Source organism: Bombina bombina, chromosome 5 (assembly GCF_027579735.1).
Source record: "Bombina bombina isolate aBomBom1 chromosome 5, aBomBom1.pri, whole genome shotgun sequence".
NCBI lineage: Eukaryota > Metazoa > Chordata > Amphibia > Anura > Bombinatoridae > Bombina > Bombina bombina.
In genome coordinates this window covers 1,162,939,137-1,162,954,065 of record NC_069503.1, presented here as the reverse complement: position 1 = coordinate 1,162,954,065, position 14,929 = coordinate 1,162,939,137, and the positions used below count along the sequence as shown (strand labels likewise).

General features: G+C 44.0%; 1 protein-coding gene across 1 annotated transcript in view; it reads right to left on the bottom strand.

The window, feature by feature from the left end:
- The window catches only part of ADCK5 (aarF domain containing kinase 5), a 380,223-nt gene extending 367,495 nt beyond the window's left edge, over positions 1-12,728 (bottom strand). The window contains exons 1-2 of the mRNA XM_053715989.1: positions 12,715-12,728; positions 12,047-12,193 (exon numbers count right to left, since the gene is read on the bottom strand). Of these exons, the coding sequence (XP_053571964.1) occupies positions 12,047-12,193; positions 12,715-12,728 (161 nt within the window). The remainder of the gene's footprint in view (positions 1-12,046; positions 12,194-12,714) is intronic.
- Between the last annotated feature and the right edge of the window lie 2,201 nt (positions 12,729-14,929).

The following is a 14,929-nucleotide window of genomic DNA, read 5'->3' as shown; positions in this document are numbered from 1 at the left end:
CTAAGATAGCCTTGGTAAGTGATATATGAATAGAGAGTATTCTCAGACCAATATTAGAGTATCATAAAATTTAATAAATACAAAACATTAAAATGTACATATAAATATATATAAATCAAGTGAAATAAATGAGTTTATCTATATCGCTGTGCTCCTGACATGAACACTAAACCTCTAAAGATGAGCTCGTTGAAAGCAGATTACAGAAGAGTTTGTGCACAGACGTATCAGAAACACACACATGGCGATTTTATTACAAGACCAGAGACTCCTATTTTGCATATCTTTCTTTACTACTCATATGCAGCCTTTAAAAGTAAACAATAACATATACTGAAATACAATAAGAAGCAAACATGAGCGCTGCTTATAACCAACAAGAAAAAACAGCCAATCAGAGAAGGGAGATGACTATAAACAGACCACTATACTGTCAAACCTCCTCTTTCTTTTGCTGCTCATCAAGAGATAAGTATTCTAACAACTACTGTATTTTTATTATTGAATAAAGATTTTCATTTGCTTTTGTCATATATATATTTTTATTTTGCCTTGTTATTTTACTCTATTTTGTGCCTCTGTCATTATTTCCTCTTCTATTCTACCTTTTTAATATATTTTTCATTTTTTGCTTCATAGGTTTTTTTGTCACATTTCCTTTTTTCCCCTGCCTTTCGTTTTATAACCATAACGTTTCATTTTTACACTTACTTTATCCGTTTTCAAGTTGCGGTTTAAACCGCCGTTTTGACTGAGTCCCCTAGCCTGAGTATCCATTTCAGGCTCTTCTCCTACTGCGCACATCAGCGCCGCCATTTTGGGGGCTGTCCTGAGGCTCTCTTCCCGTCCTCTCTCTTGACGTGTAGGAGAGACGCCTCAGTTCAGCTCCGGTGGCCAAATAAGCAACATTGTCTCATTCCGGTTGTTGCTTTGGCCTATTTATTAAAAAATATTTGCCTTTTTCTGGCTGCTGCTGCCATCTTGTGGCAATATTGTGATAACACTTCAAGTTTAATTATAAATTGAGTTTTACTGCTAAGAATTTTTCCCTGAGGTAAAAGTTCCTGCTTTATTATCTGTTGGCAACAAAAAAATTGTGTATTTACATTATTAATTTATAATTTATTATATTAATTAATTTTCAGCTGGAGATTTAAATTTATAAAATATTTTCACTTTGGTCAAAATCTGAAGCCCCTGAAGGGAGTAACCCTTTAACTGCACACTCTGTGCAAGTTATGATTGACTCTTCTATGAGTAAGTTATTTAATAAAATGACCAATTTAATGGGTATCAAGGATTCTAAAAAGAAAGAATCCCTCAATTGCTGTACAAGCAAGCAAAAAATTAATTGTCAAATCACGTCAGTTACTTTCTGACACACTTTCTGACCTCACAGCAAAGGAAGCAAAACTGCTGATGACTACACTGGCATTAATTCTGATTCATTCTCCAGCTGCCAAAAAACACAAAAAGATGACAAAATTTGTAAAAAGTTTTAATGAGGAAGAGGAAGATGAATTTTTGGATTGTCTGGGCAACCCAAGATTTAACCCAGATGAGTTACACCATCCCCATTCATCGGAATGGTGCCCTTTAATTGATGTTGCCAAATTTATTGATTTTCAGCTTCGCAAACCCCTAAAGAAGCAAGCCAGAAATAAAATGAGGGCAGAATGCCCTTGCCCCCTTCTCCCAATAAATGCCGCCCTCACCCCCGAGGTTGACCCTAAAGTCCTAAAATGTATTGGTGCCCCAGGGTACAAATTAAAAAAGGGTGTTGACAGATCTTGGAAAATCTGTCAGGATAAGCGTCTCGACACTGTAGGTCCCCTAACTAAACTGTTCAAGCTATCTGAAATGGGAGTTGCTGAAAATGCTCCATTGGATCCTTTTGTGGTTAGAGAATGGGTCCAAAGACTCCTTTGTTTCGTTGGTAATACCAACTCTGCCATGTCTCTCGAGAGACGCCGCAACATTCTCAGAAAGATCGACCCAAAAATATGTGACTTTGCTTCTAATAGTATTGCCTCAGATAACAATGGCCTCCTCTTTGGAGACTCATATTTAAAGGAGTTGAATCAATACGTCAACACCTTTTCCAACTTAAATAAAGTGAAATCCTCAGTGAAGAAAATCTTTTATCAATCTCAGAATTTCTCTGACAGGGCCGGGAGAGGCAGAGGCCGCTTTCCCGGCCGTCAACCGTTTATATCCAGGTCTCACTACTTCCAAGCACACCAATCCCAGTATCCTCCACAAATTCCAATCTCATTACCAGAGGAACTACCAAGAACCCTCAGCTTCCTCCTTTTTCCCTTCAAGAGGGCGCCCATGGAACCAAAGAAGTTTCAGGGGCAGGACAAGACCAAGACAAGCTCCAGGTATGTTCATTATTACCTCCTCATGCACTTTTTTCCCCAGACAGAATTGGTGGCAGAATCGCTTTGTTTGCCCAAAATTGGGTGTCAATTACCTCAGACCCTTGGATTCTTCAAGCGGTCTCAGGCATTCTAATAGAATTTGTTTCTCAACCTATTCAAATAAAACGTCCTCACCCTATCCAATTTTCAAAAAACAACGAACTTCTGGTTCAAAACGAAATCTCAACTCTTTTCCAAAAGGGCAATTTTGCCTGCTCTATCTCCTCACAATGCTTATTTAAGCAACCTTTTTCTGGTCAAAAAGAAAAACAATCAATTCAGACCAGTAATAAATCTAAAATCCTTGAACGCTTTTGTTCACTACCATCATTTCAAGATGGAGGGCATTCATCTTTTAAGAGAATGTCTGAGAGAAAACGACTGGTTAGTTTGTCTAGATCTCACAGACGCGTATCTGACCGTTCCGGTTGCCCAAGAACATTGGAAATATTTGACCTTCGGTTGGAAAGACCAATTTTGGAATTTTACCTGCCTTCCTTTTGGTCTATCCTCAGCTCCTTGGATTTTCACCAAGCTATTGAAACCTGTGGTAGCTTGGCTGAGACTTCGTGGTGTTCGTCTAATAATTTATTTGGACGACATCCTTATTATGGATCAAGATTTCCTAGCTCTTCAGAATCACCTGTATTCAACAATTTCCTTGTTGGAATCTTTAGGTTTTATCGTGAACAAACAGAATTCAATTCTTCTTCCTACCAGATCTTTGATTTTTCTAGGATTTCAAATAGACACAGTCTTATCTACCTTGAATCTTCCTTCAGACAAAGTGAAGAATATCAAGAAAGAAATTTTGAAAACTTTATCCAAGGATTCAGTCCCTATCAGGACTATAGCCAGGATAGTAGGGTTACTTTCATCCTCTATTCAGGCTATATTCCCCGCTCCATTACACTATTGCGAACTCCAGAGATTAAAAATTCTTCATTTGAGAAAAGGTTTCTCCTACTCTCATTTGATTCCCCTTTCTTCAGAAACCAAGGACAAACTTTTCTGGTGGCTTTCTCATTTGGAAACCTGGAATGGAAGAGACATTTTTGGCAAGACTCCAGATTTCATTATCGAATCCGACGCCAGTCTTTCAGGCTGGGGAGCTCGTTGCTGTCCCTCCATCACAGGTGGCAAATGGACTCTGGAAGAGAAACAATTTCATATCAATTGTTTAGAATTATTGGCTGGCTCGTTTGCTGTCAAAAGTTTTGCCAAATTTTCTTCTCCAGTTTCCATTCTCCTGCGTATGGACAATATCTCAGCGGTACGATAGCTCAACCGTTTGGGAGGTACCAAATCCAGAGATTTATCCAATATAACCAAAGAATTTATTCACCTTTCTTTGGACAGGAATATTTCTATCAAAGCAGAATATATTCCAGGTCAATCAAATTCGGCTGCGGATTGGGGATCTCGTTATTTGACGGATTTCAGCGACTGGAGATTGGACAGGAACATTTTCCTTTCTCTCCAATCTCTCAGGGGTCCCTTTTGTTTGGATCTTTTCGCATCCAGGACCAATTTTCAGATTAGTCCGTATTTCAGTTGGCGTCCGGATCCGGAGGCAGCGGCCATAGATGCTTTTCTCCATCCCTGGCCCCTTTAGAGAGCTTATGCTTTCCCTCCTTTCTCAATGATTCCAAGGACAATTTCAACTGTTCGCAGGGATCTTCTTTGTTTAACGATTGTGACCCCCTTTTGGCCGACACAATCGTGGTACCCCTCTGTCCTCGAGATGTCCATCAATCTCCCGATTCTATTTCCTCCCCTGCCTCATCTTCTCACGAACCTGGATGGCAGTTTTCACAACCTAGTTTTCCAATGTTCTCTTCTCCTAGTATCATGGACAATATCAGGGGACCCTGGTCTCTCCGAGGCCTTTCGGAGGGAGCTAAATCTCTCATCCAAGATTGCTGGGCCCCAGGGACTCGTAAATGCTACTTCGCAGCATGGTCTAAATGGTCTTGCTGGTGCCTGCGGAGAAATTTGGATCCCTTTTCTTCAGATATAACTGATATTATTAATTACCTGTCTCACCTTTTTGATTCAGGTCTTGCTTACAGAACTATTAATGTTTATCGTTCAGCTATTTCTGCACGACATCATTTAATTAATAACCTTTCTGTGGGCAAGCATCCTATGATTTGTAGAGTCCTCAAAGCTATCAGACTAAAACGTCCTCCGGTGCCTAAACATGAGTTTTTCTGGGACGTTGATTTAATTTTTTCCCTTTATAAATCCTGGCCCGATAACGCTTCCTTATCCCTAAAACAACTTTCTGCCAAACTTGCTACTCTTCTCTGTCTAATTTCTTTTAGAAGAGTTTCTGATGTTAAAGCTTTAGATTGGAATTCTAAGCGTTTTTCCCCTGAAGGAGTTACCTTTTTTCTGTCTCGTAGGACTAAAACTCTTTCTACTTCAATTTTTTATCCTTACCTTCCTTCTGAACCTTCTCTCTGTGTGGTTGAATGTCTGAAGTCTTACGAATCTAGAACTCTGTCTTTCAGAAATCCTTCTGCCAATCAACTCTTGATTTCTTTTGCTCCTCCTTACTCTCCTATAACTTCTACTTCCATTGCAAGATGGGTTAAATGGGTTATGAAAGAAGCCGGTATTGATATCTCTTTTACAGCTCATTCTGTTAGAGGTTCGGCTGCCTCGAAGGCCTTTCTAAAATCTGCCCCTCTTCAACAAATTTTGAGTGCGGCAGATTGGTCTTCGGATTCTATTTTTAAACAATTTTATTTCAGACCCATTCAACACGCTTCACTTAATCTTTTTTCCTAATTTTTTCCTATTAAGCTTTAAACTTGCAAAATAGGAGTCTCTGGTCTTGTAATAAAATTCAGATTATCCTAATTCTTTGAAGGTATAATCTAGATTTTATTCAAGACACAGAGACGAGTATTTTCCCACCTCAAATATGTTGTTATATCCCTCCCTTTTGTCAATTATATATTACTAATAAGTTTTTTGTCTTCAACAGTTTCCATCTGAATGCAAACCATTCTTTAAATTAATTCTTTTTATCTGGATTTAATCCTTCATTTCAAGATACCCATCTGTTACAGAAGCATTAGTTATTTTGTTGTGAAGAGCTTATTTCCCAGCAGCAATGCCTGAACCAGCAAGCCAGCGCCTAAGAAGGGCTCCAAGAAAACCGTAACAAGTATCATTTCATAAAGAGTTAACTCTTTTTTTTCAGCTTTTAGAAACTATTGCCTAAATACACATTTTTGCTGGCCTCAGCTCTAAGTTTAGGGATAACCAATCCCATTGTCTAATCACCTCTGGAGCCAGACTGCTAATTGATAAGATGAACTTGTAAACTTGTTATCTTAAGTACTGTAATCCTATTGTGGCCTGTCAAAGGACAGTGCTCTCTATCTAAATGTGTGATGGGGGATTTTGTGCCCCCCCCCCCTCTCCCCCTGGGAGTGCCCTGTGTGCATGTAACCTTAATAAAAAGCAGGCTGGGCATCCCAGTGCTGAGTTCTTGGTTGTCCCTCAATCGCAGCGTTGACTCGTTTTTGTGGGCAGAAGGGTATCCTAGCTGTACTACAGCTAAGGGGGATTATTCTACATTTGCGAGACTCATATAGAATACTATGGAAAGCAGTTTCTCCCCTCTTCAGCAATAGGAATCCAGGCTACTAAGCGGTCCATCTCTCAGCGAGACTAAGGTTAACCGTAACATTTGGCGGCAGCGGTGGGATTTTTCCTGGATTTCCTAGGAGAGGTACAGAACGGATGGAGAGCGCTTACGAAAAATTGAAGCGTACAACCCTAAAGGATTTACTTGAAAGCAGAGGGGGGTACGCCAGCAACCGGCCGAGGAGAGAGCTGATCGCAGAATTGACCGAACTGGATCAGAGCTTCACAATGGCGGAAACACCGACCACGATTAGTGACGAAAAAAACCAGGATTGTTCGGGAGAGGCTCTCACTGTACGGGCCGAACCCCTCCATGGAATTGGTACAGCAGTTGATGGCGGAAGCGGACAAGGATATACGAGAGACTCGAGCCCACGAACTCAACCTAGCGAACGCACACCGCAATGCTGAAGCCCCGCAGGTAATCATCCCTGTCGAAAATGCTGGGAGGCCCAAGATACCCTATGCGGCATTTCGACCCTTCCTAGAGAGCGAGACAGGGATTGATGAATATTTGGCGGACTTCGAAAGGCAATGTGCCCTGCACCAGATTCCCAACAGGGAGTGGCCCACGATATTGTCTGGGAAACTATCCGGGCGAGCCCTGGAAGCCTTTCGTACTCTGGGTGCTGAGGAAGTGACACAGTATGAGCTAGTTAAGGAGACACTGTTGCGACGGTACGCAGTAACTCCGGACGCGTATCGCCGACAGTTTCGGGGCACGAAAAAGAAGCCTAACGATACCCATATGGAATGGGCGCACCGAATGCGGAGAGCGGCAAATCACTGGATGAGCGGAAGTAAAGCGGTGACTGGTGAGGAAATTTTACAATTGTTTCTCTTAGAACATTTTTATAATGGCATGGAACAGCAAGGGAAGGAATGGCTGCGAGACAGGCGACCTTCTACCTTAGAAGAAGCAGCCAAATTGGCCGATGAACATTATGACTCCCGTCTTCACGAACCCAGAGAGGTTTACCGTGCACCCCCTCGTGCTGAATTCCGAGCCCCGGTGCCCGCAGGGCCCGCCCGACACTCAGGACCACCCAATAACAGCTCTGAGCGTCCCAGACCGACTTGCCACCGATGCAAGCAACCAGGGCATTTCATGGCTAGCTGCCCCCTTAATACGCACCAGACACCCAGGAATTACAATTACCCCTCTGGGGCATATCGTCCGGCCCGGACCCTCTGTGTTAACCAAGAGGCCCCTATGGAGGAATATTTGGGGCCGCTTCACGAGGCGGACCCTGTATATGCTGCCTCAGATAACCGCCAGCACCATCGGCAGAAGGTATGGCTCGAGGGGCGATCTACCGAGGGATTGAGAGACACAGGGGCTACTATCACGCTGGTACAGAGTCATTTGGTGCCGGAGCACAAGCGATCTGGACAGACTGTGGCCGTTAGAGTGGCGGGGGGGGATGTGTACAAAATTCCAACAGCTAAAGTGCATCTTGATTGGGGAGCGGGAAAGGGGGCTGTGAACGTGGGCATAATGGATAATTTACCTGCCGAAGTACTACTGGGCAATGATTTGGGCCCCATGACTTCTGCCTATGCTCCAGTATGCAACAACGAGGCGGACCCAGTGACTACACGGGCCCAAGCCCGGACGGAGCGAGAACTCTCACCAGTGCGGGAGACACAGGTAAGACCTACCCCGACATTGCCTGACATGTTAGGCCCCATACCCTGGGACACCCCAGATGCTTTCGAGACAGAGTCTAAGACTGACCCGACCTTACAAAAGTACCGGGAACGAGCAGAGACCGGAGGGGGCGGGGCAGATAATGAAACATTCTTATGGGAAAAAGGGAAACTATACCGCTGGACAGAGAAAAGGGGACAGCGTAGGCGACAGCTGGTAGTGCCCCACAAATACCGTCAAGAAATCCTCAAGATAGGCCATGACATCCCCTTAGCAGGCCACCTAGCTGTAACCCGTACCCTACACCGCATTACTCACACGTTCTTTTGGCCAGGGGTACACGCCGACGTTAGAACTTACTGTAACACCTGCGATGTGTGTCAACGAGTAGGAAGGCGAGGCGATCACCCTAAAGCCCATCTAGTAAATATGCCCATTGTAGAGGAACCCTTCAGCCGGGTTGCTATTGACCTAGTGGGACCACTGGCTACCCCTAGTCCCTCCGGTAAGCGCTACATTCTTACCGTAGTGGACTACGCTACCAGGTACCCAGAGGCTGTCGCCCTATCCAACATACAAGCGGATACGGTAGCGAATGCACTAGTACAGGTGTTCTCCCGGGTAGGATTTCCAAAAGAAATCCTATCCGACCGAGGCACCCAATTTACGGCTGAATTGACCCAACAACTCTGGCAGGTTTGCAAAATTAAGTCCCTCCTGAGCTCCCCATACCACCCCCAGACGAACGGGCTGTGTGAGAGGTTCAATGGGACCCTCAAGCAAATGCTCAAGACGTTCACTCAGGAATACCGAGACTGGGAACGCTTCCTGCCGCACCTCCTATTTGCTTATCGGGAGGTGCCCCAGGAAACGACAGGGTTCTCTCCCTTCGAGTTGCTCTACGGAAGAAAGGTACGGGGACCCCTAAACCTGATCCGGGAGCACTGGGAGGGAGAGATGGAGGCTGACGGTGTCCCCATTGTGCCATACGTGCTGGAACTCAGGGACCGAATGGAGCAATTAGCCAAATCCGTGCGGGCTAATCTCCAGTTGGCCCAGAGAAGACAGAAAGTATGGTACGATCGGGGGGCCCGAAAGAGAATCTTCACCATAGGACAAAAGGTGTTAGTACTTAAGCCGGTGAAGACAGACAAATTGCAGGCGTCCTGGCAGGGTCCCTACCAGATCGTAGAGAAAAGGGGAGACACCACTTATGTGATAGCTAGCTGCCATGACAACAATCTTAGAAAGACATTCCATGTAAACATGCTCAAGGAATATTTTGAGCGACCAGAGAACGTGACGGCCGTATGTTGTTCCCCTCAGGAAGACCCCGACAGTTTACCCATTCCAGACCTATTAGAAAAGAGTCTCCCCACAGGTATAGTGGCGCAGGTTCAGATAGGGGACCGACTTAGCCCCACTGAAAGGGAGCAGCTCAACCAACTCCTCCAGTCCAAACACCTCACCTTCTCCCCGAAGCCAGGGTACACTACTTTAACCACCCACCAGGTAGATACTCCGGGACAAGCTCCCTTGCGCCAGGCTCCGTACCGAATCCCCGAAGCAGTTAGGACAGGAATGAAGAAGGAGATCGATGAGATGCTCCAGCTCAGGGTAATTGAGCCCTCCGATAGTCCATGGGCCTCCCCAGTTGTCTTGGTGCCCAAGAAAGATGGGACCACCCGGTTCTGTGTAGACTATCGGAGGCTCAATGAAAATACCGTGACGGACGCTTACCCTATGCCCAGGGTAGACGAGCTACTCGATCGTATAGCCAGGGGAAATTACCTGACCACTATTGACCTCTGCAAAGGTTACTGGCAGATTCCCCTGGCCCCGGAGGCTATCCCCAAGTCGGCATTCGTCACCCCATTCGGCTTATATCAGTTTAGGGTAATGCCGTTTGGGATGAAGAATGCCCCAGCTACATTCCAGCGCTTGGTGGATAGGCTCCTGGATGGCTTCCAGAGTTTTGCTTGCGCCTACCTGGACGACATAGCGATCCACAGTGAGTCCTGGGAGGACCACTTAGCTCATGTGGGAATGGTTCTGGATCAGATCCGGGCTGCTGGCCTGACTCTGAAGCCAGAAAAATGCCACTTTGGGATGGCCGAGGTACAGTACCTGGGTCACCGGGTGGGGTGTGGAAAGCAGCGACCAGAGCCGGCCAAAATAGAAGCTGTCGCCAATTGGCCCACCCCCATCACTAAGACTCAGGTCCTAGCCTTCCTGGGCACGGCAGGGTACTATAGACGGTTCGTACCAGACTACAGCACACTTGCCAAACCCCTGACTGACTTGACCAAGAAGAACTTACCTCGACAGGTCCTGTGGTCTCCCCACTGTGAAACGGCTTTCCAGGCTCTCAAAAATGCTCTAATTAACGCTCCTGTCTTGGCGGCCCCAGCCCTTAACAAACGTTTTATCGTCCATACAGACGCTTCCATGTTCGGGCTGGGAGCTGTCCTCAGCCAAGTAGGCGAAGATGGAGGGGAGCATCCAGTTGCCTACATCAGCCGGAAGCTCCTGCCCCGCGAAGTCAGCTATGCAGCGGTCGAAAAGGAGTGTTTGGCTTTGGTGTGGGCATTAAAGAAATTGACTCCCTATTTATATGGTCAGGAGTTCACTCTGGTCACCGACCATAACCCGTTGGTGTGGCTGAACCGGGTCTCTGGAGATAACGGCAGGCTATTACGTTGGAGCTTATCGTTGCAACCCTTCAATTTCACCATTACTTACAGACCTGGGAAACAGAATGGCAACGCCGACGGGTTGTCCAGACAAACAGACCTCAGCCCTGCATAACCAGCGGTCTGGACAGCCTTAGTCTGCCCCGAAAAGGGGTCAGACCGTGTCTGCCAGAGTGTTCCACAGAAAGGGAGCACTGTTACAGAAGCATTAGTTATTTTGTTGTGAAGAGCTTATTTCCCAGCAGCAATGCCTGAACCAGCAAGCCAGCGCCTAAGAAGGGCTCCAAGAAAACCGTAACAAGTATCATTTCATAAAGAGTTAACTCTTTTTTTTCAGCTTTTAGAAACTATTGCCTAAATACACATTTTTGCTGGCCTCAGCTCTAAGTTTAGGGATAACCAATCCCATTGTCTAATCACCTCTGGAGCCAGACTGCTAATTGATAAGATGAACTTGTAAACTTGTTATCTTAAGTACTGTAATCCTATTGTGGCCTGTCAAAGGACAGTGCTCTCTATCTAAATGTGTGATGGGGGATTTTGTGCTCCCCCCCCCCTCTCCCCCTGGGAGTGCCCTGTGTGCATGTAACCTTAATAAAAAGCAGGCTGGGCATCCCAGTGCTGAGTTCTTGGTTGTCCCTCAATCGCAGCGTTGACTCGTTTTTGTGGGCAGAAGGGTATCCTAGCTGTACTACAGCTAAGGGGGATTATTCTACATTTGCGAGACTCATATAGAATACTATGGAAAGCAGTTTCTCCCCTCTTCAGCAATAGGAATCCAGGCTACTAAGCGGTCCATCTCTCAGCGAGACTAAGGGTAACCGTAACACCATCCTCCTTCAAAGAGATTTTGGACGACTTTGATTTCTTCAATCAAGCTCATCAGCTCTAAAGAATTCTTCAATCAATTCTTCATTTCATTGGCTTCTGTGATTTTATGCTGTTTTGGACTTTTTGCACTGTTTATGTTTATTAATATTATGTTCTTTGTGAGCATCAATTAGAAAGAGGAGGTTTGACAGTATAGTGGTCTGTTTATAGTCATCTCCCTTCTCTGATTGGCTGTTTTTTCTTGTTGGTTATAAGCAGCGCTCATGTTTGCTTCTTATTGTATTTCAGTATATGTTATTGTTTACTTTTAAAGGCTGCATATGAGTAGTAAAGAAAGATATGCAAAATAGGAGTCTCTGGTCTTGTAATAAAATCGCCATGTGTGTGTTTCTGATACGTCTGTGCACAAACTCTTCTGTAATCTGCTTTCAACGAGCTCATCTTTAGAGGTTTAGTGTTCATGTCAGGAGCACAGCGATATAGATAAACTCATTTATTTCACTTGATTTATATATATTTATATGTACATTTTAATGTTTTGTATTTATTAAATTTTATGATACTCTAATATTGGTCTAAGAATACTCTCTATTCATATATCACTTACCAAGGCTATCTTAGCGCCAGTATACCATCTTTTGAAAACCATGCTGTGTGAGTACCATGAGATGTGTTGTATACTGTAGGGCACTGTTGTACAGGGAGTAGCGTTACACTAGGGGCGCGCTGTACAGGGAGTAGCGTTACACTAGGGGCGCTATACAGTGAGTACCATTGAATGTTACCTCCAGAAGCGACTGATGCCCTCCAGTAGGATCCTCATCTTCCTTCGCTCCTGTGGATCTGCCCAGTAATATATCACAGTCCCCAGCGAGGGAATAGCTATAGCTGAGCCCAGGAGAAGCCTGCTGAGCGGGAGACGTGGGACAGGTCTGTAAGGAGAGACAATAACGTATCACAACTTCAAAACACCAAGTGGTACACGTCATTATATACTGTGCCCAGGTTACAGGCGCCGGTACACATCATTATATACGGTGTGCGCACTTGCGGTATACAGCACACGCGCGCACTTGCGGTAACAGTATACAGCACACGCGTGCACTTACAGTATACAGCACAAGCGCAAACTACTGTAACAGTATACACTTGCAGTAACAGTATACAGCACAAGCGTGCACTTGTAGAAACAGTATACAGCACAAGCGCGCACTTGCAATAACAGTATACAGCACAAGCGCGCACTTGCAATAACAGTATACAGCACAAGCGCAAACTACTGTAACAGTATATACTTGCAGTAACAGTATACAGCACAAGCGTGCACTTGTAGAAACAGTATACAGCACATGTGCACACTTACAGTATACAGCACAAGCGCGCACTTGCAATAACAGTATACAGCACAAGCGCGCACTTGTAGAAACAGTATACAGCACATGTGCACACTTACAGTATAAAGCACATACGCGCACTTGCAATAACAGTATACAGCACAAGTATGCAGTAATAGTATACAGCACAAGCACGCACTTGCAGTAACAGTATACAGAACAAGCGCACACTTGCAGTAACAGTATACAGCACAAGCACGCACTTGCAGTAACAGTATACAGTACAAGCGCACACTTGCAGTAACAGTATACAGCACAAGCGCACACTTGCAGTAACAGTATACAGCACAAGCGCACACTTGCAGTAACAGTATACAGCACAAGCGCACACTTGCAGTAACAGTATACAGCACAAGAGCACACTTGCAGTAACAGTATACAGCACAAGCGCACACTTGCAGTAACAGTATACAGCACAAGCGCACACTTGCAGTAACAGTATACAGCACAAGCGCACACTTGCAGTAACAGTATACAGCACAAGCGCACACTTGCAGTAACAATATACAGCACAAGCGCACACTTGCAGTAACAGTATACAGCACAAGCGCACACTTGCAGTAACAGTATACAGCACAAGCGCACACTTGCAGTAACAGTATACAGCACAAGCGCACACTTGCAGTAACAGTATACAGCACAAGCGCACACTTGCAGTAACAGTACTAATACAGGGATTAGACGTTATACAGAGGTTGGAGCAGCAGACAGACGCTGGGATATGTATTAGACTCACACACAGGCTGGGAGAGAATCAGGAGATCAGGCAGACATCACATGGGCCCCCAGCAGCTCTCCCGTGGCCCTGACCCCAGTGCTATCAGCTCACATCTGTCCTTCACAGATTACACAGAAATATCCTCTCAGGAACATTAACCCATTAGGTGCCGCAGCACAAGCAGACAAGCTCTAGTGTAAGAAGATTATGGAAGGGGTGAGTATAGTTACTGGGTACCAGTTAACATCAAACACGTATCTAATCGCTTATCCACAGAGCCTGCACTTAACCAAGTGGTTGTTTATTCTATTGGCTCTCGAATAGCTTTGTCGCATCAGCTGTGCTATAGACTCACATAGGATACAAACTGTATAACCGGATAACAGGCTGCAATGCTATATTATATAGGGACATACAGTAGACTCTATACTAAAATAGAACATCCTTAGTGATCTACTTAAAGGGACACTGAACCCAAATTTTTTTCTTAAGAAACATTCTAATTTACTCCTATTATCAAATTTTCTTCATTCTCTTAGTATCTTTATTTGAAATGCAAGAATGTAAGTTTAAATGCCAGCCCATTTTTGGCGAACAACCTGGAATGTTCTTGCTGATTGGTGGATAAATTCATCCACCAATAAAAAAGTGCTGTCCAGAGTACTGAACTAATAAAAAAGCTTAGATGTCTTCTTTTTCAAATAAAGATAACAAGAGAACAAAGAAAAATTGATAATAGGAGTGAATTAGAAACTTGCTTAAAATCGCATGCTCTATCTGAATCACAAAAGAAAAAAATTGGGTTCAGTGTCCCTTTAAATCAACTAAACAAACAATGTATAGTATAACATACAGGTATAGCTCCGACCTCAGTGATCTACTCAAATCAACTAAACAATGTATAGTATAACATACAGGTATAGCTCCTACCTCAGTGATCTACTCAAATCAACTAAACAATGTATAGTATAACATACAGGTATAGCTCCTACCTCAGTGATCTACTCAAATCAACTAAACAATGTATAGTATAACATACAGGTATAGCCCCTACCTCAGTGATCTACTCAAATCAACTAAACAATGTATAGTATAACATACAGGTATAGCTCCTACCTCAGTGATCTACTCAAATCAACTAAACAATGTACAGTATAACATACAGGTATAGCTCCTACCTTAGTGATCTATTCAAATCAACTAAACAATGTATAGTATAACATACAGGTATAGCTCCTACCTCAGTGATCTACTCAAATCAACTAAACAATGTATAGTATAACATACAGGTATAGATCCTACCTCAGTGATCTATTCAAATCAACTAAACAATGTATAATATAATATACAGGTATAGCTCCTAGCTCAGTGATCTACTCAAATCAACTAAACAATGTATAGTATAATAAACAGTACAGGTATAGCTCCTACCTTAGTGATCTACTCAAATCAACTAAACAATGTATAGTATAATATACAGGTATAGCTCCGACCTCAGTGATCTACTCAAATCAACTAAACAATGTATAGTATAACATACAGGTATAGCTCCTACC